Source organism: Crinia signifera, chromosome 2 (assembly GCF_055691185.1).
Source record: "Crinia signifera chromosome 2, ASM5569118v1, whole genome shotgun sequence".
NCBI lineage: Eukaryota > Metazoa > Chordata > Amphibia > Anura > Myobatrachidae > Crinia > Crinia signifera.
The window spans coordinates 271,488,843-271,515,642 of record NC_139218.1 but is presented as its reverse complement, the minus strand read 5'-3'; the positions used below and the strand labels follow the sequence as shown (position 1 = coordinate 271,515,642).

Here is a 26,800-nt window from a genome sequence, read left to right as displayed (position 1 = left end):
AGTACAATTTCACCTTTGCCATATATATATTTTTTTGCCTGGTCTGAAAATACAGCAATAATTATATACACCCCCCCCCCCCCCCCCCAAAAAAAAAAAAAAATAGACTGTGCAGGCAAAACTAGATAGTACAGATCTGTACTATATAGTCTAAATCGAATGTGTATATGGCACCCTGTGATCCAATCCTGATTCAATTGGGATTGAATAGAAAGTACATTGCACCATGTGTACACCCCTTTATCATTCAATGTTGTAACTTGGGATAAAAAACTGGTATAACATGACAGCATGTTTTTTGAATAAAAATACAAGTTTAGATGTGGTCGTTCTTGTTGTTGCAGTCTTTTGCCATAAACAATGGAGTTTATACTTTTATACTAATATGGGCAGAAGCTAAAGATAAATTGAGCAAAGGGTCACCCACTGCTACTAAATTCTGTCCAACAGCGTATAATTACTGAAACCTGTTGTAAATCAGGTTAGGATGCCGACTCTGAGTGACTCCGAAGATGTGCAGACTGAGCTGCTCTCCTAGGATGCAGAGGGCTTTCCAGTAGAACGTAAGATTGCAACTGCTGATTTATGCATGTCCAGAAAATTACGTCTGGTGGGCTATGACACACCTGCGTTTATCCAAACACTCATTGTTACCTCCCCCAAAATCACTCTTCCTGTCACTTACTATGTGACTTATTCTTTTATGCTACCGCCATGGCAGGTCAAATGCTGCATATGCACACTGTGGCTCAGATGCATGCACAGCAAGAAAACATTTGTATAAAATAGCAACTTTGCAACCACATCTGAATTAGGCCCAGTGTGTGTGGGAAGTAGACCTTCGATTTATGACTAGACTATTGCATACTTGTCTACTTTAGATTTCACCTCTCCGAGAGAAGCCCGGAGAGGCAACACGTCAGGGGGGGCGGGGGCAAGGCTGACATCACTTGGCCCCGCCCCCATGCAGGAAAACGCAGTGATTTGCAGGCTGTGGAGAGGAGGCGGGGCTTAAATGAAGCAAAATGCAGCGATTGCGACATTTAAGCCCCTCACCGCGGACCCGCGATTTACGGTAATTAAACCAGCGGGCAAGGGGGGAGCAGGGGCTATCATCAGAGACTTGCCCACTGACCTGGGGGGGCCGGGAGAAGGACCATATTTTCGGGAGGGTAGGCAAGCCTGGACTATTGATCAAGTAACTTTTGTGTTCTTTCCTAGAAACATCATTATGTTGTTTTTGTCTGTTACCTGTAATTTGCTGTTTTGGTCAGTATCTAAATAATAAATGTCCTTGCATATTTCACATGCTATCATCTTCTAGCAAAATAGAATAGCAAACTTCCAAACGGGCATTTTAAAAGAGGAGTCCTGTTGGCATCATTATTGATCTGTCATTGCTGTGTAGTCTATAATTGTATGCATTTTGGATGGTTTAACACTTCCTGACAGAGAAGCTATTAAGTGGAAGTATTCTCGCATAACTGTCACGGGCAGAAACAAAAGACCTTACAAGTTGGTGTGTGCAAACCACTAACATTCTTAAATGGCTCTTTTTCATGAATTTCATCCCTTCCAGCCACCAGGCTATAGAAAGTAGCAAGGTGTAATAAAACAGTAAACCTATACATTCTTCTAAAGGATTTATCTATGGCTTAAAAACAATTGTTGTTTCGCGGACAAAAAAAAAAATCTCATTAGCAGATGTGAGTGCTTTGAGTAAAGAGACTTACAACTAAGGTTGCTCTCAAGACTGCTTTGAACTTAACAAGCACCGATTGTGGAGCAGACTAGCTAATGAAAGGAAATTAAATTTTTTGCCAACTTCCCCTGTTAGCGTCCGTATTCTTCATGAGTCTGTAACAGGGTGCTGAAGATTTTACTTTCTTTTGAAAGTAAATTTTACTATTTATAAAAAAAAATAACATGGAGAAATACATGCATTTGAACGTAATTAAGTTAACAGGAAGGAACTATTCAAGAAGAGTATGTATAACGTATGCAAATGCCAAGTTGTTTTGATTAAAAATCCATATTTACTTGCATATATAATATGTACTTGTGCTACATGTATTTGTGAAAGTGTGAGGTTTTTCCCTCCTAAACATTCTAATTCGGTTTTGCATTCATATATAAGATTTACTTGTTCAGGCATGCAACACACACCACAATGGGCTATATATTATATTTCCATTAATATCAAACTTGGTTCTCCCCTTTTACGTATACTTGCATTATTATACTTAAGCAGAGATTGGTAAAAACTACAGCATTTGAAACAATAGAAAATCATCTCCCCCTGCTGACAGCTTCATGGAAAACATGACAGAACAAGAGAAGAGGAGACGGTAACAAGCTGTAGCCGACAGGCTGTAATTCTCTGATTTATGGCCCATTATGGATTGTAAACTCTGAAATTTAATCACTTCAATTTGACCACTGCATAGGGCCATCTCTCAGTGGCAGCCCGGCATCCTGTCAGCTGATTGGGTAGCTCTTTCAGTTTGCCTCTTGTAGTATATCTATGATGAGGTAGAATTTACATTCCACTTATGGTATTAATTTTACATTCCTCTGAATGAACAGGGTCAGAGGTTGTAAAATCGAACATTAAATGAATCGGAGGAGACAGTAGTGCAATATACGACTGCCCTAAGGACACAGTGCAATGGCTGATGGGATTAACGTGAGTCTCATTTCCTGCTTTTACAGGATGCAGATGAAGCTGTCAGAATTGCAAGGGAAATTGGTAAGTTCTTAAATTAGCTATGGTGGGATTTGTATCCCTTTTAGCAGACATGCTTGACTAAATTAAATGTGTAATAGGTAATCCCTATAGAACAAATAATGTTTTAATAGTTTAAGATCTCATTTGGCTTAGCATTAGCTACTTTTTTTTGTGTCGCTCTCCACCAACACCACATGCCATCTTTTGCAAATTGGATATGACGCTACATTAGGATGAAACATTGAAATGCTACAAGAAAATTTTAGCTGAATTAAGTTTTTCACATAATTTTATAGATTTTATATATTGACATACAATTTTACAATGCTCAGAATTTTATCAACAGAGCATCACGCTGTGCAGAATGTTAACACTGGGTGATATTCAATGCAGGGGGGGTGGCGAGGGGGGTTTGTATGGCAAGAATATAGGAATTTTTTTAGTGTGGAAAAGCCATCCTTGCCGTCCAGCCCCCTCGCCTGCCGCTTGCTGTATTCTTTGTTCTGGGGAAATCCTTGCCGTCAGAACACGGCGAGGATTCCCCGGAACGGCTATTTTTGCTGCAAATTCAGGGAGCCTGCTGCATATAGCAATGAGCTTCACTGTTTTCACAGCCGTACTCGCCGTTTCTTCCTTGCCTCAGGCAAGGAGGAAACAGCAAGTGATGGAGGGGCACTGAATACTCTTGACCACGAGCTATCGGTACTGCTTGCCATATAACTTGCCTTCAGCCACTTGCCCCCCACATTGAATATACCCCTGTCGTTCATCTTCAGTTCCTGAGGATTCCGTAGTTGGTTTGGCTTTTCTTTGAATAACAAATTAGGGATACTTTCCTTTATGGATAAATTGTGGGGGGTTTTTTGTGTGTGCTCTGGAATATGGATAGTATCTTGTGGTTTATTTTATGACCATTTTTCAACTGTTGATATTCAGGATGTTTTATTTCCTATACTTGTTCCCAAAGCACTAGTTATGTCCAAATTCAAAGTTTAATGTATGTGAATGTATGTGCTTGCCAGTTATATGACCATACTTGCTAATATATATTTTCTGCTGTTGATTTCTCCATAAGTCTGTCTATGGGCCAGATATATCAAGCTTTAAAAAGTGATAAAGTGGCGAGTAATAAACAACCTGTCAATCAGTTCCTAACTGCCATTATTGTCATCTATTTTATTTTTAGATTGATTCTATTTTATATATAAATGAGGTTTTAGATCTTATGTGCTTTGGTGGTTAGCAAAATTACCCCAACTCTGTCCATCCCTGAGCCATGTTAGATGAAGCATATATAGAACACTATAGGTGAAATTTTATGGAATGAGAAAGTGAGAGATTTGGTAAGAAAGCTCCAGTTTTTTAAAGTGAAAATCATACTGGTTTTGCAGTGTGAATGATTGCCGCTTTAAAGAAACTGCAGATTTCTTAGCAAGTCTCTCACTTTCTGAATCTCTCATTCCCATTAAATTTCACCCAATGATGGAAAGATGGTGGCATCTCATTATAATAATATAATAACTTTCTGCAAACACCTTTGAATATACATCCAGAATTCGGTTTGTAGAACATTCTGTTAGCCTAAGGCAGGGGTGGCCAATAAGCGGCCCCCAGCTGTTGATGAACTACACATGCCAGCATGCCTTGCATCAGTTTCAGCATGGCCAAATAGCAAAACTAAGGCAAGACATGTTGGGATGTGTAGTTCATAAACAGCTGGAGGGTTGTTTATTGCCCATCCCTGGCCTGAGGTGACAAGTTCTTATACAGAAAAACAGAAACCCAGACTATGGTGTATAATATTGTTAAATGTTAAAATGTCCAACTCTTGAAAAGAAAACACATAGAAGTGTGAAATGTTGAATGCTTGTTTATAACAATTTGCAATTTTGTGGTTGTGACTATGAAGAATTGTAATATAGAAAATGAAGTTTAAAGTCGCCTATACACTAGTGCAATTTGGCCACTTTTTACCTGATTCCGACGGATCAGGACGAGAAATCAGGTTAAAAATGGCCAAGTCACATGAGTTTGACATCCCATTCAATCTGATTTGCTGTCCTGTGCACATCTGGTTGTAGGTCATACGTGGTGTGCATAAGATAAATTGGTTGTGCAGCCATCATCGTATCGCATCCTATTACCCTTGAACTCCCCCCAGCGGCTCTCCCCGGAGTCATTTTACATGCACTAAATTGCTTGTAAAAATGGCACATCAAGTCACAAATCGGATGGAAACACTCCTGGGGAGCTGCCAGGGAAGTATCAGAAAAATCAGGTCCAACTTGTGCCTCGGACAAGTCGGACTTGTGTATGGGAGGCCTTCACAGCTGCATTAATCATGAAGTCATTATTATTAAAGCAAATGTTTTCTTGTGGCCCAAGTGCAGTTGCAGACAGCGTGCCATTCCTTACATTACTGTATTAAAAGCCAATGCTTTCTTACATAATAAATGATGTTTACACATACTGTGGTCCTGTCAGTGGCGTAAGTTTCGGACGCCCCCCCCAATCCCCCACCGCCGCCCCGCCAAACACCCCCAATCCCCCGCCGCCCATGCAAACCCCCCCCAATCCCCTGCAGGCTGCAGCCTTACCTATCACGCTGGTCCCGGCGGCTCCATTCTTCTTCTGCTGAGGACCACCACAAAATGGCCGCCCCCATACAGCACACAGTTTCAGAGAACTGTGTGCTATATGGGGGCGGCCATTTTGTGGTGGTCCTCAGCAGAAGAACGGAGCCGCTGGGACCAGCGAGATAGGTAAGTCTGTGGGGGATTGGGGGGGGGGGGGGGGGTGTGTGTGTGTAACTATAGCACCGCGGGGCTGCGGTGCTATAGTTACGCCGCTGGGTCCTGTGTATATAATACAGTATAGATTCAGCGGATACAGACCTTCCCTAAGCTCTTCAGAAAGTGGCCATGAATTTCAATATATTTAGTGCTTTAGTAGCCCTGCTAAAATTAAGGGACACACTTTAACATTGTTTAATAAAAGACTCTGAGTGTTCAAACTGGACATAGGAACATTTCAGGGCCAGAAGAAATATTTCAGTTTAATATTTTATATTTCCTTCCTGATTTCTAGTCCCTGGAGATTTGCAATTTTTTTAAAAAGAAAGTATTGTTTACAGTAACATGGGGCATGTGGCAAACCGTCATGTTCATATGACAAAGTGATCAAAGTCTGAACTTTTGTGTTTAATTGCTCCCTGCTGTTAGGCTACCCCGTTATGATCAAGGCCTCAGCAGGTGGTGGTGGGAAAGGCATGAGGATTGCTTGGGATGATGAAGAGACCAGGTGAGATGCAGTCCACAGCGTTAACCTTGATTAATGCTGCACTTACCAAATCCTATGTCTTTTCCTTGTGAAATTGTGCTGAACTGTCACTTTAAAGTAATTTCAATCCTTTAATAGTTTGCCTTCCTCCTTCTATATCCTTTCATCTGACCAAGCATAAAGACTCTTTCAGCGTGCTATTGATTAGAAGAGTTGTGACAATGGACAAGCTGTCGTTAGTAAAGAGTTTCTCTATCTGAATGTTCACAAATTCAATCTTTTCGGACTATAGATCAATGTTTGAAATACCAAAAATGCTATCTGATTTAGCTCCTGTCCATTGCTTAGATATAATCTGTAGTACAGGGAGTTCCTTTGGATCTAATACTTCATCTTATGCAGTCCACTGTCTACACCTCACCTGCCTCAGCAGGTTGGGTTATCTGTCAACAGGAACAGTCGGAACTGCTGAAGGCGAGTCAGTGTTGTCACATGGCAATGGACGCTAATCTACAAGGTGCACATGTCCACCCTAGATTAGATTTACCACTAACCTGGTGTATTTTGCTTTAAGGACTGCAGGACAGGTCTTTTTATTGTTTAGTTATAGTACCTCGTCTATTACCTGTCTTTTCAGTATCAGTTGTAATATGCAGTCACCATGTGTGCTACGTGTAGGGATTTAATGTTTATTTTGCTTCTAGTTCAGTTGATGCATTTTACCTGTGATTTGGTAATTGATGTAGTAGTACAAAGGCGATACATTATGGGAGGTTAAGAGGGGTGAGACCGAAGTGGTGAGGCTTCTGAGAGATGTCAGATATTCTCTAAATGGTTTGACAGCAATGGAAAATAAAATAAAGGGAATAAAAAGATGTACAGTGTAATGCACCAGCCAGGGTTCAGTGTTTAACTGGGAGATCCAATGAACGCGCAACTTGCTTTTATGGTATAATTGGTAATTGGTGCTGTTTGGCTCACCATATGTACAGCTGCCATTGTTGCTGTCAGATACGCTTAGAAACAGAAGGATTCTTAGCAAGCTGTGTGACAGTCAGGACCGATATCACGGTCACAAGCGAATGACTGTTAAGCTTCCGATATTTATAGTTCTGTTTACTGTTGAATGTACAGTAGCAGTAATCTGTTCGTATAGACGTGACATATTACCACCATGTGTTGCTGAAATGTGCATCTCCCCGGTAGCCTTATATGTGTGACACGTGTGTGGTGTGCAACTTGAATTAGTAATAAAAGCAATTTTATTATTGTGAACTGTTTAGAAGGCACATTAAAAAGAATGTGTTCTTCCAGTTATCATGCAGTTTCTTTCATCTATTCGCAGCCTTACTATGTGTTTCTTGTGGGGCCTCATACTAGTTTTAGTTCAGATTGGCCCTACTTTACTGTATAATGCAAAATGGTTTGATAGGTACATGCGAGTACAATATAATTAATTTTGTTTATTAACATTGTATTTGACCTGTAGCTACACTATTTAAAACTTAGTCGCATAGTAAATTAAATATAAGTGTAACATATTTGTTTTCATCCGTTTAATATATTAATGCCGTAGTACACAGTATATGTCTTTTACATGACACAGAAATTAGCTTTCACTTTCCATCCTGAAAATACATAACGGCATAATAGCTCCTGTAGTCAGCAGGTACTATGCACAATATCACAGCACTTCTGGTTGCATACATTCCCCAGCCATTAATAATATGATCAAAATTAATTGGATTAATAGAGGACTTGTTAAATGTAAAATGCAGATCTCTGGTGTTGGCCTCCGCTTAGTCATCTTTCGTTTGCGCCGAAAGTGTTCACAGTGTAGCAGAACAGGTTTTTTTTTCAGGACTTCTAAAATGATGTCTCCATAAATTAATTAACATTGTTTTAATAGTTAGCACACGTATTTAATGTGCATTAATCTATATACTATATATGGTAGGGAGAAGCTTGGTGTTTTTTTTCGGGAGGGGGGGTATATTAATAATAATGATGCTGTAGCAGCTGTTTTATTATTTTGGGGTAAAGCCCCGTACACACGGGGTGACCCGGCACTTTTGCTGAGCGATGTGCTCAACAATGCTGTGTGTGCTGAGCGATCCTGCTGAGCCATGCTTTGCTGCACTGGCTTTCCCTGTGAGCAATAGCGACGCGTTGGACTGCGCATCGCCATCACTGCATGGCATACACACGGGGCAATCCGTGCTCCTTTTCTAAGTGATCTAGTCAGATGGTTCAGAAAAGGCTGAAATCACCCCATGTGTATGCCCCTTATAGCAGAGTTTCTCATTAGGCTGTCTTCTACAACTAACAATTGTTTTACGCATTTATTTTTAGGGAAGGCTTTAGATTTTCTGCTCAAGAAGCAGCCTCAAGTTTTGGAGATGATCGTCTGTTAATAGAAAAATTCATTGACAATCCTCGACACATAGAAATCCAGGTCTGTATTAAACCTCTTCAGTCATTATTTGTATTCAATTAACTACCACCCAACTAATAAAGTTCTATGCTGATGACACTTGCAAATCATGAGATCCCTACCATTGCATATAATTGGTGGCTCAAATCTCCGATTTTGAATGTAAACTGTTGTAGATGTTGGTTGTAGAGCTACTTTGACAGAAGGGTTATAGGGTCTGAATCATAATTTACATACAAATATGATGCTTAGTGGTCTGCGCGTGTGCAAAACATCTTGCATTATCGCTTGCAGTCCCCGCTCTTGGTCGCAGCATGTCAATCATTTTGGGGGGGTGATGGGGGGCATACCATACCATTCTTCAAAATCGTGTGTGTCACTGGCATTTTGTAGGCATTTGTGCGCCTACAGAATGCCTACAACAGTGCAGAATTCCTTCATCAGGTTGCCCAGATGCTGCAGTCAATCTGAGTAAGCTTTGTTACCCGATGGTGAGTCGTGATAGTGATCCAATCACTCTGATTTCACAGATGCATGAACGAGACCGCTTTCTCCTACAGATACCTCCTGATGCATTTTATTTGTATGGAATTGTACAGCCGCTTCCCTGTGGCTTGCAATTGCATACAAATCAGAGTATGGCCCAAATTGCTATAAATACATTAATCCTATTGATTTAAAAATGCACAAATCCTTCGGTCTTTTTTTTTTTTTTTGTATTTTATTTGTGATACTTTGTGTTCTTTGCTATTAGGTTCTTGCAGATAAGCATGGAAATGCACTCTGGCTAAATGAACGAGAATGTTCCATCCAAAGGAGGAACCAGAAAGTTGTAGAGGAGGCACCTAGGTGAGTTCTGTACTTTAGGATAACATGAGATACACTTTGGGGGGTCATTCTGAATTAATCGCTACCCCGCATGTTCACATTGTCGAGAGATGTTTTACATCTGCGCATGCACATACGGATGTACTGTCTCCACTGACATATTTACATGACCTGACGAAATCATTCGATGGTTGGCGACATTGAATGAGATCTCAGCCAGTGGGACATGCGAGGGGATGTGTCTTTGTGACCCATCCCCTCGCATGGTTGCGAGGGGATGCGGGGGTGGAAATTCCGCGTGGAGTGCCCTCTGGGACTCTGTAAGCTGCGAGCTTTGCAACTTATCAAGTCAATCAGAATGAGGGCCTTTGTGTACAAGAAATGATGCCATTCATTGGAATTGCTCTGAAGTTAAAGCTGATTTATAATGTTATAATGTTACAAGCGCTGTTTCTCCAGATCATTTGTAATCTACAAAAAAGCTCATCATTTGTTCCAAAACAATTTTGTATTTTAACTTTGTCTTTTTTAATTGAAATATTCAGATATGAATCTATATAATATCGCTCTTAAGGGGCAAAAAATGTATTCTCACGGTGGTGTGCAATGCTAATGTACAGTATGCTGCTGCCATTCATAAGTCACCATTGTCTTATGGTCCCTGATAATTCTTCAAGAGCTCCCATGTCCCCGTTATTAATGTGTGATGCTCATGTGGCTGTACAATATCTTGGAGCTCTGGCCACAGGAACTTGACCAGGTTCAATCTGTAGGTTATAAAATATTTCTGCTGGCAAATAGTTTGCCAACACAATTTTCACAATTGTGCCATAGGGTTTATAGGTTGTGTCATAGGATTTGGTTCAGACATGGATTCAATATCTGTGTTGGACCCAGTGGGGGGAGTGATTATATTTTACACTTGTTTTTATTTTGCCACTCTAATTCAATCAGGGCCATCTTAACAGCAGTGTGGGCCCCTGGGCAAAGCAATGCACTGGGGCACTTACCCATTCTCCCCTCCTAGGGGTGGGGGGTGCTATCAGCAGCAGCTTTGATGTCCCACGGGTGGCAGGGGGGGCTCTATCTTCCATTCCACATGTAGGACCTGGAGCAGTAACTTCTGCTAATTACTACTTTACCGGACAGGTGGTGGGAGGGAGAACACTAACGTGTGGAAGGGGGCACTGAGCTGAATGAAGGGTCCCTTGTAAATGACTTCCAGGGAGGTAGGAGGTTTTTTATACGCAGGGGAGGATAATGGAGAGGGCTTAATATTCATCATTTTCCAGTGGAAGGGCAGCTTGTTTGACTGCAGATATAGCTGTTATCTGGAAATGGATTTCTTAGCCTTCAATAGTATAAAAACCTAGAGTCCCAACTTTCAGGAGGTGCTGGGGACTTGGGGATCAGAGATCAGGAGCCAGAGCAATCCACTGACTAAAATATCAAACTGTACACTAGAAGTTTGGAGCTGGAGCAGGGACCGGCTGCTTGAAGGCTGATATCTCTGGTTCTGGGCATTATAGAGACAAGCCGCTAGTGTCGAGAGAAAGGGGAGAGCTTTTGGAATATACTCTTAGAAAAACTCTAAGTCAGAGAGAACCTGAGAAATATGACTGGAAATTGCAATTAACAGGTCGGATGTGAACTGCTGCTTTGAAGTTGGAAATCTCCAGTTCCCCAGGGCCGATTTTCAAAATTCTGGTATTCCTGGGAAAAAGGGGATCCTCAGCTATCAACCTAGAGCCCTTATACACCTGGGGCCCATGGGCAAGTGCCCATTAAGCCCATACGAAAAGACGGCTCTGTATTCAATGTCAGGGGCACGGCTGTCGAGCTAGCGCGACAGCCGTGCCCCTGTCCCGTTCTCGCTTTGCTTGCCTGGAGCTCGGCAGTCGGGATTCAATGTCCCGAGCGGCGAGAAGGGGGTGTGGCAGTTAGCTGAGGACAGAAATAGACTAGCTCCGGCCAGGAGCTCGCCTATTTCCGGCTATTCTCGGCAGAACGAGCCCGACAGCTTGTGATGTCGGGCTCGTTCTGCCGAGAACCCCTGTTCAATGCTGTCGGGGAAGACAGCATTGAATAGGAACCCGCAGCCATCTCCCCAGTCGGGAGATGGCTGCGGGAGCACGACACCGATTGAATACCCCCCTAAGTTGCATAAGTCACAACGGTCTTCGTAAACCTTTGAGGGATCTAAAAGGCTGCCAGTAGGCGTTTCAATACAAAACCCGGTGACTGCAACATTTCTATAGTTTTGTGCCACTACGGCGTATGGGATCACAGCTAAGAAGGCATTTGTGGCCTTCTCTGAATTAGGGCCATCGTTTGTAAATACATTTAGCTTAAATATTTGTCTAATATGTTCATGGTACAATTAAATAAAGAACATGTCTTGAAAGCAAATTGTCTTTTTAAATGTTCTTTTACCACAATTTGATTGCAATGAACAGTTTTTCTATACGTGAATGAGGAGGTAACCTTGACAATGCAGTTATTAAATGTAATTTGCATTTCCCATAAAAAAATTAAATTTTTGACATAAATGTGATACGTAAAGTAAAGCACTGTGGTTATATAAAGGGTCGACACCAAATGTAAACATGCACATGGTTTACATACATAAAAAGTTAAATGTCCTGACATGGACCCCAAATTAGTGTACCACGGGCCATTGCATTGCTGTCTGTGCTCACCATGCTTCAAGCAAGGTGCCACGCTGCACTCTGTACATTTTTACATCACAATCGTAGTCCATGTGGATACCAAGCACTGAAACTCCCAAATGTATTATATTATTTATTTATTAACTCTTTCTTATATAGCGCATACATATTCTGCAGCGCTTCACAGAGAATATTAGAACATTCTTATCAGTCCCTGCCCCAGTGGAGCTTGCAATCTATATTCCCTACCACATGTACATGCACACTCATTCATTCTAGGGTTAATTTTGTTAGGAGCCAATTAGCCTACCAGTATATTTTTGGATTGTGGGAGAAAACCGGAGTACCCGGAGGAAACCCACACAAACAAAGGAAGAATATACAAACTCACCACAGTTAGGGCCATGGTGGGAATCGATCCGATGACCTCAGTGCTGTGAGGCAGTAATGCTACAATATCATATATGCTAAGGCCCCTTCACCCATTGACCCTAATTCCATCTACAGTATTTTCAAAGTGTTTTTTAAATGCATAATATGTCTAAGCTAGTATTTGAGAATGAATGTGGATGTAGATGTGTAAGGGATTAATGAATATCTGTGTATTGTGGACTTGAATGGTGGTGATATAAGTACAAATGAAACTGCTTTTATAAATGAAAATGTTGCCCAACCAGATTCTAGCTAATATCTTTTAGAATAAGCACCTTGAGTCCTATTGAAGAGAGAAAGCGCTACATAAATAAAATTATTATTATAGAATATGCTAAATAAATGAGAAGTAGAATCTTATTGGCACTTCTTTAAACCTGCACTGTAGTACGTATACCCCACAGAATCTAGTCTTTTACTTCACTGCATTCTATGGCCACTAGGAGCACTGTTGTACTGGCGACTCTGGTTAAGAGTTACCTAAGTAGCATGTTAAATGTTATCATACAGAATATTTTCCATATGACTGATGTACAGATTTTTTATATGTTTAAAATAAAGATAAATTAAACCATGAAAATAGTGTGACAGATGTGTTCTATTTTGCACTGAATATCTGCAGATCTAGCCAGGTCATCAGACCTTAAATAACAAGGATTAGTGTTACAAGCCGCCGTCCGGGCTACAGTACACCCGGACGGACGTCAGGCAGAGCAGGGAGGCCGTGGACGCTGCCGGGCAGCGTTCCAGGCCTCGCTCTGGTACTGGGCGTCGGGACGTTGGACACCTAAGGCTATAACCGGCGTCTGTGCCCAGCAGATGCCGGCTATTTATTTAAAACTCGCGCAGCCTGACTGACGTCAGGCGCGCGCGCTTGCGTGTGACAGGCGGACGCTCAGGGACGTTGCCAGGCAACGTCCCTGAGCGTCCGCCTGTCACACGCAAGCGCGCGCGCCTGACGTCAGTCAGGCTGCGCGAGTTTTAAATAAATAGCCGGCATCTGCTGGGCACAGACGCCGGTTATAGCCTTAGGTGTCCAGAGTGTAATACTCTGTGCCCCGTTTTTGCTCACCCGGTCCCCTAGGCTCCCTAGGTCTTGGATCATTTGATCCTGTTCCCCAGTGTTCCTGGTATCATCCCCATTGTCCAGTTGTCATTGTCCTGTGTCCCAGTTTTTCCTGGTCAGCGTTCCAGTATCTGGCTTCCCCGTATCCAGTGCGCCGGTGCCCTTGTCCTTCCTGGATCCAGCCTCAGTGGGTGCTTACGGTCGGCCCTCATCTTCCACCTCTCGTGGGTCACGTAAGTGCTCCTGTGGAGCCTGGGTCTATTCCTCTTGAAGTCGGTGGCCCGCCGTGGTCTAGTCCCTCCTGGGGCTCGCTATTTATTGTTCAGCTTATTCCCGTGGCCCGCCGAGGCCGTGCCCCTCCGTGGGTTCTGTAGTGTTTACCCCACTGGGGTCTCTACTTCTGCACCTCCTATTAGGATTCTTCAGGCAGGGAACCTTCCGTTCTATCTTCTGTGTTTTGAGGAGTAGGCCTCCCTGTTGTGCTTCTGCTGGGGACTCCTCCTCTGGCCCACTGGTGTCTGCGACTCGGTCGCTCCCCGGTTTGGCCAGGTGCCGGCAGTCAGGGGTTTATCTCCCAGCTAGGCCCAGTAGTTAGCAGTCCTTTTAGTTCCCTGTGGCGATCGTCTACCCTTTGTCCATAACATAAGACCTAGCTGCATCGGGGTTGGAGCGGGCCTAACTCGCTCCTTCGGACGCGGCGGCCACAGGTGAAGCCTAGCTCTGCAGGGGTTTACTATCTGCCTCAGGGTCTCAACAGAGTTAGAGTAGCATCCGCTGTGGCCGTCCTAACCGGCGGTCCCGGCTACGGGCTCACGCCTGACCACCTGCGTTTATCACCAGCTGCAATACCCAAGGTTCCCGTGGACATCATAACATTATAACCGGCCAGAAATTAGACCATATTAGCCTCTTATTGTGTTTTGTGTCGTGTTGGTTGTTTTTCCTTATTATGAGTACTCCCCAGACCTTCTCGGATCAGCTCCAAGGGCTTACTCAGATGGTGCGGGAGTTGTCCTTGAAAGTTACAGCTCAGGAGCAAAGAATGCGGCCCCCAGAGACAGGGGGTTCAGATCCTAAGATGAACCTTCCAGATCGATTTTCGGGGGATCGCAAAACCTTTTTTAATTTCCGGGAGAGCTGTAAGCTGTATTTTCGGCTCAAGCCACGCTCATTCTCTTCCGAGGCCCAGCGCATTGGTCTTGTTATCTCTCTACTCCAGGGTGACTCTCAGACCTGGGCCTTCGGTCTACCATCTGATAGCCCAGCTTTGACCTCGCTGGACAATTTCTTCAGCTCCTTAGGGTTGTTATATGATGACCCTGATCGAGAAGCCTCAGCGGAAACCCATCTTAGAGCCCTTAAGCAAGGGAGGGATCCAGCTGAGTCCTATTGTACTGAGTTCCGCCGATGGGCAAACGATTGCGGCTGGAATGACCCAGCCTTACGCAGCCAATTTCGCTGTGGTCTGGCTGACGAGATAAAGGATTGTCTTATTCAATATCCAGCTCCTAAAACGCTGGATAAATTAATGGAGCTAGCCATTAAAATCGACCGTCGCCTCCGTGAGCGAAGATCTGAACGGGGCTCTCTCACTCAAATTGTCCCCTACGTGCCAATGGCCTCTGAGGAAAGTGAGGAGCCAATGCAGCTTGGGGCAACCCGCATTTCCCACGAGGAAAGGGCTCAGCGACTGAGCTCAGGCCTTTGCTTATACTGCGGTGGTAAAGGTCACATTTTGAGAAATTGTCCCAATAGGCCAGTAAAAGGCCGGGCCAAGTGAACAGTTATTCTCCTCTCTAGATTCATTATTAGTACCGGGTATTTATCCTTCCAGGGGGTGTAAGTTTTCAGGGTCTGTTTTTATTGACAGTGGTGCGGCAGGAAACTTCCTGGATGTAACCATCGCACAGAGCTTGGGGATTCCTCAACTCCCGCTTCCGGTTCCTATCTCCCTACGGGGTTTAGATGGTGGAGTGCTTTCCAACGGGGTGGTCTCATTTCAGACTCCTCCCGTTCGTTTGAAAATTGGTCTTTTTCACCAGGAATAGATTACCTTTCTTGTAACATCATGTCCTTCAGTACCCATCGTATTGGGTTTCCCCTGGTTGAAGAAGCACAATCCCATCATTGATTGGCATCGGGGGGAGATTGCCCACTGGAGTTCCCATTGTCAGCAACAATGCTTCCATTTCTCACTCCCAGTAAATTCCATTTCTTTAGCAGGGGTTCCCGTTCCTTACCAGGATTTTAGTGATGTATTTTCTAAAGGCAAGGCCGATAGTTTGCCTCCTCATCGGCCATATGACTGTGCCATTCAGTTGATCCCCAATGCCCCTTTTCCGAAATGCAGGCTGTACGCCTTGTCTGGTCCAGAAACTAGGGCGATGGAGGAATACATCCAAGAAAGTCTGGCAAAGGGTTTTATTCGACCCTCAAAATCTCCTCTCAGCGCCGGTTTCTTTTTTGTCTCAAAAAAAGATGGGTCGTTGAGACCTTGCATAGATTTCCGGTCCCTCAACAAAATTACGGTAAAAAAACACCTATCCCCTTCCTTTGATTACGGTTCTGTTTGACCAGTTACAATCCGCTACTATTTTTTCTAAAATAGATTTGAGAGGGGCCTATAACCTGATAAGAATCAGGGAGGGACACGAATGGAAGACTGCGTTCAGTACTCAGACGGGGCACTACGAGTACCTAGTAATGCCATTCGGTCTCTCCAATGCCCCCGCCGTCTTTCAGGATTTTATAAACGATGTTCTCCGAGAATTCCTGGGCAAGTTTGTAGTAGTCTATTTAGACGATATTTTAATTTTTTCCCGAGACTTGGACTCACATAGAGCACAAGTGCGCCAGGTATTGCAGAAGCTGAGGGAGAACCAGTTGTTCGCTAAATTAGAAAAATGTGAATTCGAGGTGACCCAAGTATCTTTCCTTGGCTATATTATTTCTTCTCGGGGATTCCAAATGGATCCTAACAAATTGCAGGCCATTCTTGATTGGGTTCGGCCCACTAATTTAAAGGCAGTCCAGCGGTTTCTTGGCTTCGCCAATTATTACAGACGCTTTATTCATTTTTTTTTCATCTATTGTGGCACCCTTGGTGGCCCTAACCAAAAAAGGGGCGGATCCATCAGTGTGGAGTCCGCAGGTGGAGCAAGCCTTCAAGACTCTGAAACGAGCCTTTATTTCGGCACCAATTCTTAAACATCCCAATCCCGAGTTGCCTTTTGTCGTGGAGGTCGACGCCTCTGAAGTAGGGGCTGGGGCAGTTCTCTCTCAGAGAGATCCTGAGTCTTTACAATTCCACCCCTGTGCCTACATGTCCCGAAAGTTTTCCCAGGCAGAGTCCAATTATGATGTAGGCAACAGGGAATTACTGGCCATAAAATGGGCCTTTGACGAGTGGCGACAATGGCTAGAAGGTGCAGCTCATCAGATTCTTGTTTTAACGGATCATAAGAATCTACAGTACATCAAATCAGCCAAAAGACTGAACGCTCGCCAGGCTCGGTGGGCTCTTTTCTTTATGCGATTTAATTTTATTATTTCGTATAGGCCGGGATCAAAAAACATCAGAGCTGACGCCCTTTCTAGATGTTTTCTACCTCAACAGGAGAGTAGAATCAAGTTGGGGCCCATCGTTCCCACGTCCTGTATTCATGCTGGAGTAAGTCAAACCTTGGAGGGTCTCCTCCATCAAGCACAGGGACAAGCTCCAGCCCAAACACCAGAAAACAGATTATTCGTTCCTCCGTTACTAAGACGCAGGGTTCTGGCTGAATGTCATGACTCCAAAATTGCTGGCCATCCAGGAGTATATAAAACGCTCGCTCTCCTCTCTCGTGTGGTCTGGTGGCCAGGGATGGCCAAGGATAATAAAGACTTTGTATTATCTTGTCCGGACTGTGCCCGTCATAAAGTTCCACGCACCCGACCATTAGGAGAATTGTTGCCTCTCTCTGTTCCCAGTAGGCCTTGGTCTCATTTGGCCATGGATTTTATTGTCGGTCTTCCGATCTCGTCCCAGTGTCAGGTCATCTGGGTCGTGATCGATAGATTCTCCAAAATGGCACACTTTGTGGCCTTAAAACAGTTACCTTCGGCCAAAGAACTGTCCACTTTATTTCTTCAGCACATTTTTCGGTTGCATGGATTGCCCAGTGATATTGTGTCAGACCGGGGACCACAATTCGTGGCACAGTTCTGGAGACTGTTTTGTGCAGCCCTGAAAGTTAAGACCAGTCTCACCTCTGCACTCCATCCACAGGCCAATGGGCAAACAGAACGTCTCAATCAGTCTCTGAAACAATATCTTAGAGTCTTTGTTTCCAAAATGCAAAATGATTGGGTCAGTTTCCTGCCATTAGCTGAATTTGCGTATAATAACGCACATCATTCAGCATCCAAAGCCTCGCCCTTTTTTACGGTCTATGGATTTCATCCTCGGGCTAACTCTTTGGGACCTGATGCCCCCGGTCCATCCTCTTCAGCAGCCTCTCGACTCAGAGTTATTTGGAGAAAGGTCCATCTGGCCCTTAAAGAAGCCTCGCTTAGAGAAAAGGTATTTTCTGACAAATCCAGACGTCCTTGCCGTTTCAAAGTTGGTGACTGGGTGTGGTTGTCCTCCCGTAATATTAAGCTTTACCAACCGTCGGCGAGACTGGGGCCTCGGGTTTATTGGCCCTTACCAGATTGTCAGGAGGGTTAATCCGGTAGCGTTCCGTCTTGCTCTACCTAAGTCCCTCAGAATTTCTAGTACCTTCCACGCTTCGCTCCTCAAGCCAGTGTTTTTTTCACAAAGATTTCCGCGCAGGCTAAGGAAGGGCTCTGCTCCAGTAATGGTGCAAGGCCAACAAGAATTCTGTGTTGAGAAAATCCTTGATTCCAGACTTGTGAGGGGTTCTTTGCAATTTCTTGTACATTGGAGGGGGTTCGGTCCCGAGGAGAGGTCTTGGGTTTCGGATAGAGATTTACATTCGCCCAACCTAAGAAGGTATTTTTTCCGACAATTTCCCAATAAGCCCGGTGGAAAAGGGTTGTTAACCCTTCTTATGGGGGGGGGGGGTACTGTTACAAGCCGCCGTCCGGGCTACAGTACACCCGGACGGACGGCGGATGTCAGGCAGAGCAGGGAGGCCGTGGACGCTGCCGGGCAGCGTTCCAGGCCTCGCTCTGGTACTGGGCGTCGGGACGTTGCCAGGCAACGTCCCTGAGCGTCCGCCTGTCACACGCAAGCGCGCGCGCCTGACGTTAGTCAGGCGGCGCGAGTTTTAAATAAATAGCCGGCGTCTGCTGGGCACAGACGCCGGTTATAGCCTTAGGTGTCCAGAGTGTAATACTCTGTGCCCCGTTTTTGCTCACCCGGTCCCCTAGGCTCCCTAGGTCTTGGATCATTTGATCCTGTTCCCCAGTGTTCCTGGTATCATCCCCATTGTCCAGTTGTCATTGTCCTCTGTCCCAGTTTTTCCTGGTCAGCGTTCCAGTATCTGGCTTCCCCGTATCCAGTGCGCCGGTGCCCTTGTCCTTCCTGGATCCAGCCTCAGTGGGTGCTTACGGTCGGCCCTCATCTTCCACCTCTCGTGGGTCACGTAAGTGCTCCTGTGGAGCCTGGGTCTATTCCTCTTGAAGTCGGTGGCCCGCCGTGGTCTAGTCCCTCCTGGGGCTCGCTATTTATTGTTCAGCTTATTCCCGTGGCCCGCCGAGGCCGTGCCCCTCCGTGGGTTCTGTAGTGTTTACCCCACTGGGGTCTCTACTTCTGCACCTCCTATTAGGATTCTTCAGGCAGGGAACCTTCCGTTCTATCTTCTGTGTTTTGAGGAGTCGGCCTCCCTGTTGTGCTTCTGCTGGGGACTCCTCCTCTGGCCCACTGGTGTCTGCGACTCGGTCGCTCCCCGGTTTGGCCAGGTGCCGGCAGTCAGGGGTTTATCTCCCAGCTAGGCCCAGTAGTTAGCAGTCCTTTTGAGTTCCCTGTGGCGATCGTCTACCCTTTGTCCATAACATAAGACCTAGCTGCATCGGGGTTGGAGCGGGCCTAACTCGCTCCTTCGGACGCGGCGGCCACAGGTGAAGCCTAGCTCTGCAGGGGTTTACTATCTGCCTCAGGGTCTCAACAGAGTTAGAGTAGCATCCGCTGTGGCCGTCCTAACCGGCGGTCCCGGCTACGGGCTCACGCCTGACCACCTGCGTTTATCACCAGCTGCAATACCCAAGGTTCCCGTGGACATCATAACATTAGTATTGGAATTTTCTAACAAATGACGGTATAGGCCCTGCAAAAATCAGTATATTTTTTTAATTACAGTTTTGTAGTGATCACGCCAATCACAGCAATATGTTGACTTCTGATGCACATTTAGAATATGTATAAATGTATTGTTTCGTATAAAAGAAAAAATACAGTGAAAATATATGAACAGCACTGTTTAGTTTGGTGTATTCTGCATAATATTAGTTGTATGTGTGTGTGTGTGTGTGTGTGTGTGTATGTGTGTATATATATATATATATATATATATATATATATATATATATATATATATATATATATATACAGAATATGTCAACTACAGACATGATATATCAGATATCAAGAAAATGGACAAATCTACATTGTGCGAGCAAAATAGAACTACATACTCTGTTTCCACTTAGGATTGATCCCCTGTGTACTTTTCCTCATGGCGCAGTTACTGTGTGGCTGAAATACTGTCAGATATTGAGGTGTTAGAGTCAAGTGACACATGCCGTATTTAAGTGCTGCATAATTAGGCTGGGAGGAAGAGATGATTAAGGAGGTAGAAGGGGAAGGGAGAATAAGTGGTAGGGTGTTGGGCAATAATGTTCAGTACAGAATGCATATAAAGTCTGCGGAGGCATAAAGGAATATGAAAACTTCAGTTAATTAACCCGTCTGATTGCAAAGGTAATCCAGTCATTTTAGAGTAGAAAGCCTAACCACATGGCAGAGATCAAGTTTAGCAGTATGACACCTCTGTTTCATTCTTGTGCTGCCGCAGGAGGTGAGCAGCGAATGTATAAAAGGCGATGCAGATATATATTCTGCATACATAGGAAGACAGTACTCTAGTGCAGGGGTGTAGCTGTCCTTTCATCCATATTAGGAATAATGATGCTTGTTCTGCAATACAGCTGCAAGGTGTAATTCAGTCTTTAAAATCTACAACACTCATAAAGTAGTCATGCTGTGCTTTCAGTAATGTCTAATCAACACAATCCAGTCTGATTGAAATATAAATGTGAAGCTTTATTTGAGTAAAATAAATGATGATTTTTTTTTGTAGAAAGTCCTCTATTTAAGGTTTTGTTATATAGTTGGATTTTAATCTTACATTATAAATGTAATGGTGACTGACACCATTTGTTCATTTCAGTCCTCCTAATTTTGTTTTAATTGCATTTTGATTTTTATTATTTTAAATGTTCCTTCTAGATTAAAAAAATGATTGTATGTTGAGTGTATCACTTGATTTAGGACTGTATTCACAAACTGAGTTTGTGGGATTTATTGTTTATGCTTTTCTTTGTAAGCTTATGTATGTAGCCATTATATATTGTATGCCTGTCCATGGCATATATGTATATAAGTTTAAAATTTCAGACTCTCAATTTGGGTACCAAAGTTCTCATCTGCGAGGGACGACATCTTAACAGAAATGGGTCATTCCTTGTCTGTTCAACCAGAGGTGTCCACCACCTGTCTCAGTTTTTTTTTTCTATTTTAGAAAAAGTCAAAACAACTATTTCTGCCAAATATCTCAACTGTCTCACAATAAAGGCCCCATACACTGATGTGATATGTCCTTTTTTTTTATGAGATTGCAACGGATCTCATGAGAACTGACACACATTGCAGGTGGTTTTGATGCGATTACGATGCCAGGTGCGCTCCCGTGATACATTGATACATTGTATGCATATGCATTCCTGTCCCCCGGGAAGGTCTCACCCACATTGCAAGCAAAGCACATGCAAACGATTGATGAGATATATCTCACCAGTGTATAGGCACATTTAGTTTATTATATATTGATTTTTCACTGTATTAAATTATTTACTAAACCCAGCTTCTTTATCCAGTTTATTAGAAGTAGTACTGTTGTTTGAATGTTTATAATCTTCATTTGAAATTTGATCCTTCTCAGTTTCTAAAACCCGAGTAGTGTGGATATAAAATTACAGTGGAACCAATGTTTGTCTGATGCAGGCAAATATTTTGATGCCGTGTTAACTCTAAAATATGTCCATTCACTATAGTCCACTCACCAAAGCCATGAAATAAACAATAAACAATTTTAGGTTTATCATTCTGTCGTGAGAAAAAGAATCAATATGGTTGCCAGCCTTCTCAGAAGTGTGTGAGCATTTCCAACTAATCCCCCCCCCCCCCCCCCCCCCAACTATTTCACTGGCATGCTAAGTATGCTATAGCGAAAGGGTTGGGTACAAAATCCCGGCGCACAGCACAATGATGGTCAGGATACTGCCAGACCCCATTGAGTATTTTTGCCCTAACCCACCCTGGCCATACATGCATGTTGTAAGAGCGGTCGAATGAGCGATGGTATGTGCTAGAAAAGCACATCCGATCTGCTTACGGCCACTATAATTGCTTGCAGAGTAAGAGACCAGCACGCCACCTTTTTAAGAAAAGTCTATTGTATTGCAAAAATGGCCATATAAACCATCAAAAAAAACATAACAGGTATGTCATTATCACATAAACCAATATAAGGTGGTAACACTGAAACAGCTGTTGTTGGGGGTAAAGCGTCAATGCATGCAGCTCCCCATGTCACGATAAGTAACCTGACAATTGGCATTCAACTTGTTGGATCATGACATATCTGTTATGTTGTTTTTTTTTGATGGTTTATATGGTAATTTTTGCGATGGACTTTGCAGGACGGTCAGTTTTTCAGTATTCTTCCCGCACACTAGCAGGTGTTTGTCCTAAGCGGCATTGAAACGTTGGCTGTTGCCGCACATGCATGTAACTTTCTTCAACATTAAAACTATCCAAGCAGCCCCAGAGTGACGCAGTTTTTGCACCACATATAATATAATATGATATATATGTATATATAATTACTGATGCAACAGGCTTTTTCACTAACATGTGGTTATCGTATATTTATGGCCATACATTTCCTAGATTCTGTACTTTTGTTCTTTTATATAAATTGATGCGTATTTAGCTTAACATTTTGTTTCCCTGTTGCTATACAATGACTGCACACAGATGAAGCACAGGTTTTTCTCAAGAAGGGGGTCCATCTGTTTCTTATACAAATACTTCTATTTTTTGTTTTCTTTAGATACACATTACATATGTAATTTATAAATTTGATATACATGTATAGTAAACAAATATTATTCATGTCCTGCCCTGGAAATCTGCGTTTTTGCCTTGCTCTGCAGAGTGGAGTGCTCGGAATTTGTATGTTTTCTTCAGGATTGCTAGGTGATGGGGAAATAAGGCTACATTAAATAAATATCCGCTAGTTTTTTATAAGTTTTGTTCAACATCTATTTTCCAGGACTATCGTGTCCTTAATATTTTGGGGTACTTATGTAGTAACTGGGCTGCCGATTTCTAAATCGGGTCGGATCGGGAGATCGCATCGCATCGCATGCGACCATGCGATTCGATGCGATGCGATGCGATGCGATGACCCGATTTTTCCATAGGAATCAATGTTAAAATGGACTGAGTCCATTTTAACATGGAATTCAATGGGAAAAATGGGTCCTTTTCATACCCCTACTATCCAAGTGGGCATGGAGTTGGATATAAACCTGTGGCGAGCGTAGCGAGCCACCGAGCCCGAAGCGTGGCGAGCGAAGCGAGCCCCGCGAGGGGACGAATACCGTCCCCTCGCGGGGCTCGCTTCGCTCGCCACGCTTCGGGCTCGGTGGCTCGCTACGCTCGCCACAGGTTTATATCCAACTCCATGCCCACTTGGATAGTAGGGGTATGAAAAGGACCCATTTTTCCATAGGAATCATTTTAACATTGATTCCTATGGAAAAATCGGGTCATCGCATCCGATATCGGATGCGATGCGATGCGATATCGCATCGCATCGCATCTGATTGTATGCCTTAACTTAAGGCATACAATCAAAAAATCGGCAGCCCAGTTACTACATAAGTACCTATTTTGGTAATTAATTCAAAAAGTGTCATCGTGTAGATTGCGTGGTATTGATTATGAAAAAGGGGTATTGCTTTAAATTATTTGAGGGACACATAATTCTTTTTAAATTATGTTTTACTTTTTGATGGCCAGAAACTAAATGAATTGATTCCAGGCAAATTCTGGTTTAGTACATTTTGGGGTGTGAAGCTGTATCTGGTTACAGAGTACTCAAAAACATATACAGCTAATTATGTTGTTAATTATGTTCAACATTTGATTTGTTAATTAGAGATGTGCAGACTCTGATTTCAAAGATCTTATTGGCTATCCCAAATCACATGCCAGTTGATAGCCAATAAGATCCTGCTTTGAAATCAGAGTAAATCCGAGCATGCACATCTCTATTAATACATTTTTGTTTTGAAAAAATCCTTACCTTATGTCCTGAAAAACAGTTGTATTGATCTTATGTCAGAATTCATGTACTTTCCTGTTGTCTGTATCCATTCCAAATGTATTTATTATTTTTTAAGACACCAGTGCAAGCGATTAAAATTGTAGGCACTTTCCGGTACTTGTTTCCTAGAACGGCCACAACGATTTAGATCGTTGTGGTCGTAAGATAAAAAATCGGATCGGTCGCATCGCATGCGATTTGGTCGCATACGATGCGACCGATCCGATCTGCCGATTTTTCACCCGATTTTTTTTTTTTTTACACCAGATTTGTTTAAATTGCCCCCCCAAATGTTAATAAGTGTGCTAGACCCCACGATAGACGTGAACCCGAAGCGTGGCGAGCGCAGCGAGCCCGCGAGGGGCGGCGGTGCGCGTCCTCCGACCTTTTCATTCCCCTACTATCCACTAGGGCGTGGAGTGAGAATATAATAGTGTGGCGAGCGCAGCGAGCCACCGAGCCCGAAGCGTGGCGAGCGCAGCGAGCCCCGCGAGGGGACGCGTCTCACTTCACAGGTATACGCGTCCCCTCGCGGGGCTCGCTGCGCTCGCCACGCTTCGGGCTCGGTGGCTCGCTGCGCTCGCCACACTATTATATTCTCACTCCACGCCCTAGTGGATAGTAGGGGAATGAAAAGGTCGGAGGACGCGCACCGCCGCCCCTCGCGGGCTCGCTGCGCTCGCCACGCTTCGGGTTCACGTCTATCGTGGGGTCATGGCGGGCACATAAAAAATGTGAAATGGGTCATATTGGCCCATTTCACCTTTTTTATCATTTTTCCCTATGTGAGATGGACTTAATCAAGTCCATCTCATCTTGTGCCATTATAATGGCACAAGACCAACCGATTTCAATGTTAAAAGATTTTTTAACATTGAAGTCTATGGAAAAATCGGGTCAATCGGTCGGTCGCATCGCGGCCGATTTTAATTGGTCGCGACCGACCGATTGACCCGATTTCTGTCAATCAAAGTCAAAAAATTGTAAAAAATCGGCCACATCGTGAGGATCGTGTCCCTTAATTAAGAGCCACGATCACTCACGATTGTGGCCGTTCTAGGAAACAAGTACCCACTTTCCTTTTCGTCTGTAATTTTTTCCACTATTCTTAAAGTTTTGGTAAATCTGTAGCTTTTCTTTTTTTTTCCAGTACGTTTCTTGACCCAGAGACTCGCAGAGCAATGGGAGAACAGGCTGTAGCACTTGCCAAAGCTGTGAAATATTCCTCTGCAGGAACAGTAGAATTCCTTGTGGATTCAATGAAAAATTTCTACTTTTTGGAAATGAATACAAGACTACAGGTAAAATAAAAAAAATAAAAAAATGATTTGATCAATGTTGCACTTGTACAGTTTATTTTATATTTAATTGCAAATCTTCTTACTGGTCCTTAATTTTACCATCATACGTACTTGTCTTGGGTCTGGGAGGCATCAGACCTCTCTCTCCACATTCCTTTGCCAACTTAATGGATGAGTTTGGTCTGGTGGATGGTTGCAGATTCAGCACCCTCGTTTCACTCAATGTTCCTGCTTCTAAGCCTCTCATCATTTATTCTCTAGGAATGGTATTTCTTTGATATCCAAGAGGCTGGTGCCACTGGTTTTGGTGATGAGGTATTGGTCTCAAGGTATCTTGAATGAATAGTATGTATGCATACAATACCAACCAGAATAAAGTTTTGTTTCCCAATTTGTTTCATACTCTCCTTGGTGCTTTATCTGACATTTTCATTGTGTAAACAGATTTAAGCAGCCCATACATGCTGCTTTGTGGGCGTGCTGTACTAGCACGGATCACATTGCATTGCATGTGCATCCGTTGTGCATGCAATGCGATGCAATGTGTTGAAACCTATGTGCAAGCACATACTTTTTGTACTTGGGTGCACATGCAATGCAATGAAATGTGATCTGTGCTAGTACAGCACGGAAAGCACGCCCTCATAGCAGCGTGTATGGGCTGCTTTAGTCCTTAGTTGTTCATGGTTTCAGCTGTTTCAGTAATGCTGGGCATGCATGGATGACTTACCAATTAACATATCTAGAGGGTTATGGTTATTAGATGATCAAATGTCATAGAGTATGTTGAAAAAAATACAGTAGATTTCGCTGTGGTGATAAAATTAATGATGTGGACTTTGGAAAAAAGATGCAGCACAATGTTGTTGGCAGCATTTATGATACAGTGAAAACTATATATGGTATAAACAAAGTAGGAAATAAATGCAGAAGTGCACATTTCAGACATGGGCAAAAGCCAGCAGTCCTCAAATAAACCAATGAACACACAAAATATATCCATGCATAGATGCAGTATGGGTACAATGAGCACCGCCACCCCTGAAATAAATGTAATGGGGCCGTTTTTAAATTGACCACACTGGTGGATAATTTCATTTTGTTTTTAAACTCACTAATCCAAATTTGCTTAATATCATAGCAATTACATATATTGCTAGCAATTTCAGTGGAAACAATTTTCATTTGTTTTCTTTTCTTTATTTTCCTATTCACTCTCCCAAACTAACCTCCGACAAGCATTAAACATGGACCACCTCTACCATATGCTTATCCTAACTCTGCAAGATCTGCATTGCTAGAACATTTGTTCAGTGGGAGTGCACCCTACCGAGAGCTAAAATTTCATACTCTCTTATATCGCCCTTCTCACTTCTAACAGATGCCAAGGGTTTTCTAAGCTCTCACTTGTGGTAGTCTGTTCTTAGATTGTCTCAGGATGTGT

The 26,800-nt window shown here is 43.4% G+C and overlaps 1 protein-coding gene across 1 annotated transcript in view; it reads left to right on the top strand.

Annotated features, from left to right (window-relative positions):
• PCCA (propionyl-CoA carboxylase subunit alpha) overlaps nucleotides 1–26,800 on the top strand; it is a 457,969-nt gene that overhangs the window by 133,042 nt on the left and 298,127 nt on the right. The window contains exons 8-12 of the mRNA XM_083168630.1: nucleotides 2,713–2,749; nucleotides 5,950–6,028; nucleotides 8,360–8,462; nucleotides 9,196–9,290; nucleotides 25,206–25,356. Of these exons, the coding sequence (XP_083024756.1) occupies nucleotides 2,713–2,749; nucleotides 5,950–6,028; nucleotides 8,360–8,462; nucleotides 9,196–9,290; nucleotides 25,206–25,356 (465 nt within the window). The remainder of the gene's footprint in view (nucleotides 1–2,712; nucleotides 2,750–5,949; nucleotides 6,029–8,359; nucleotides 8,463–9,195; nucleotides 9,291–25,205; nucleotides 25,357–26,800) is intronic.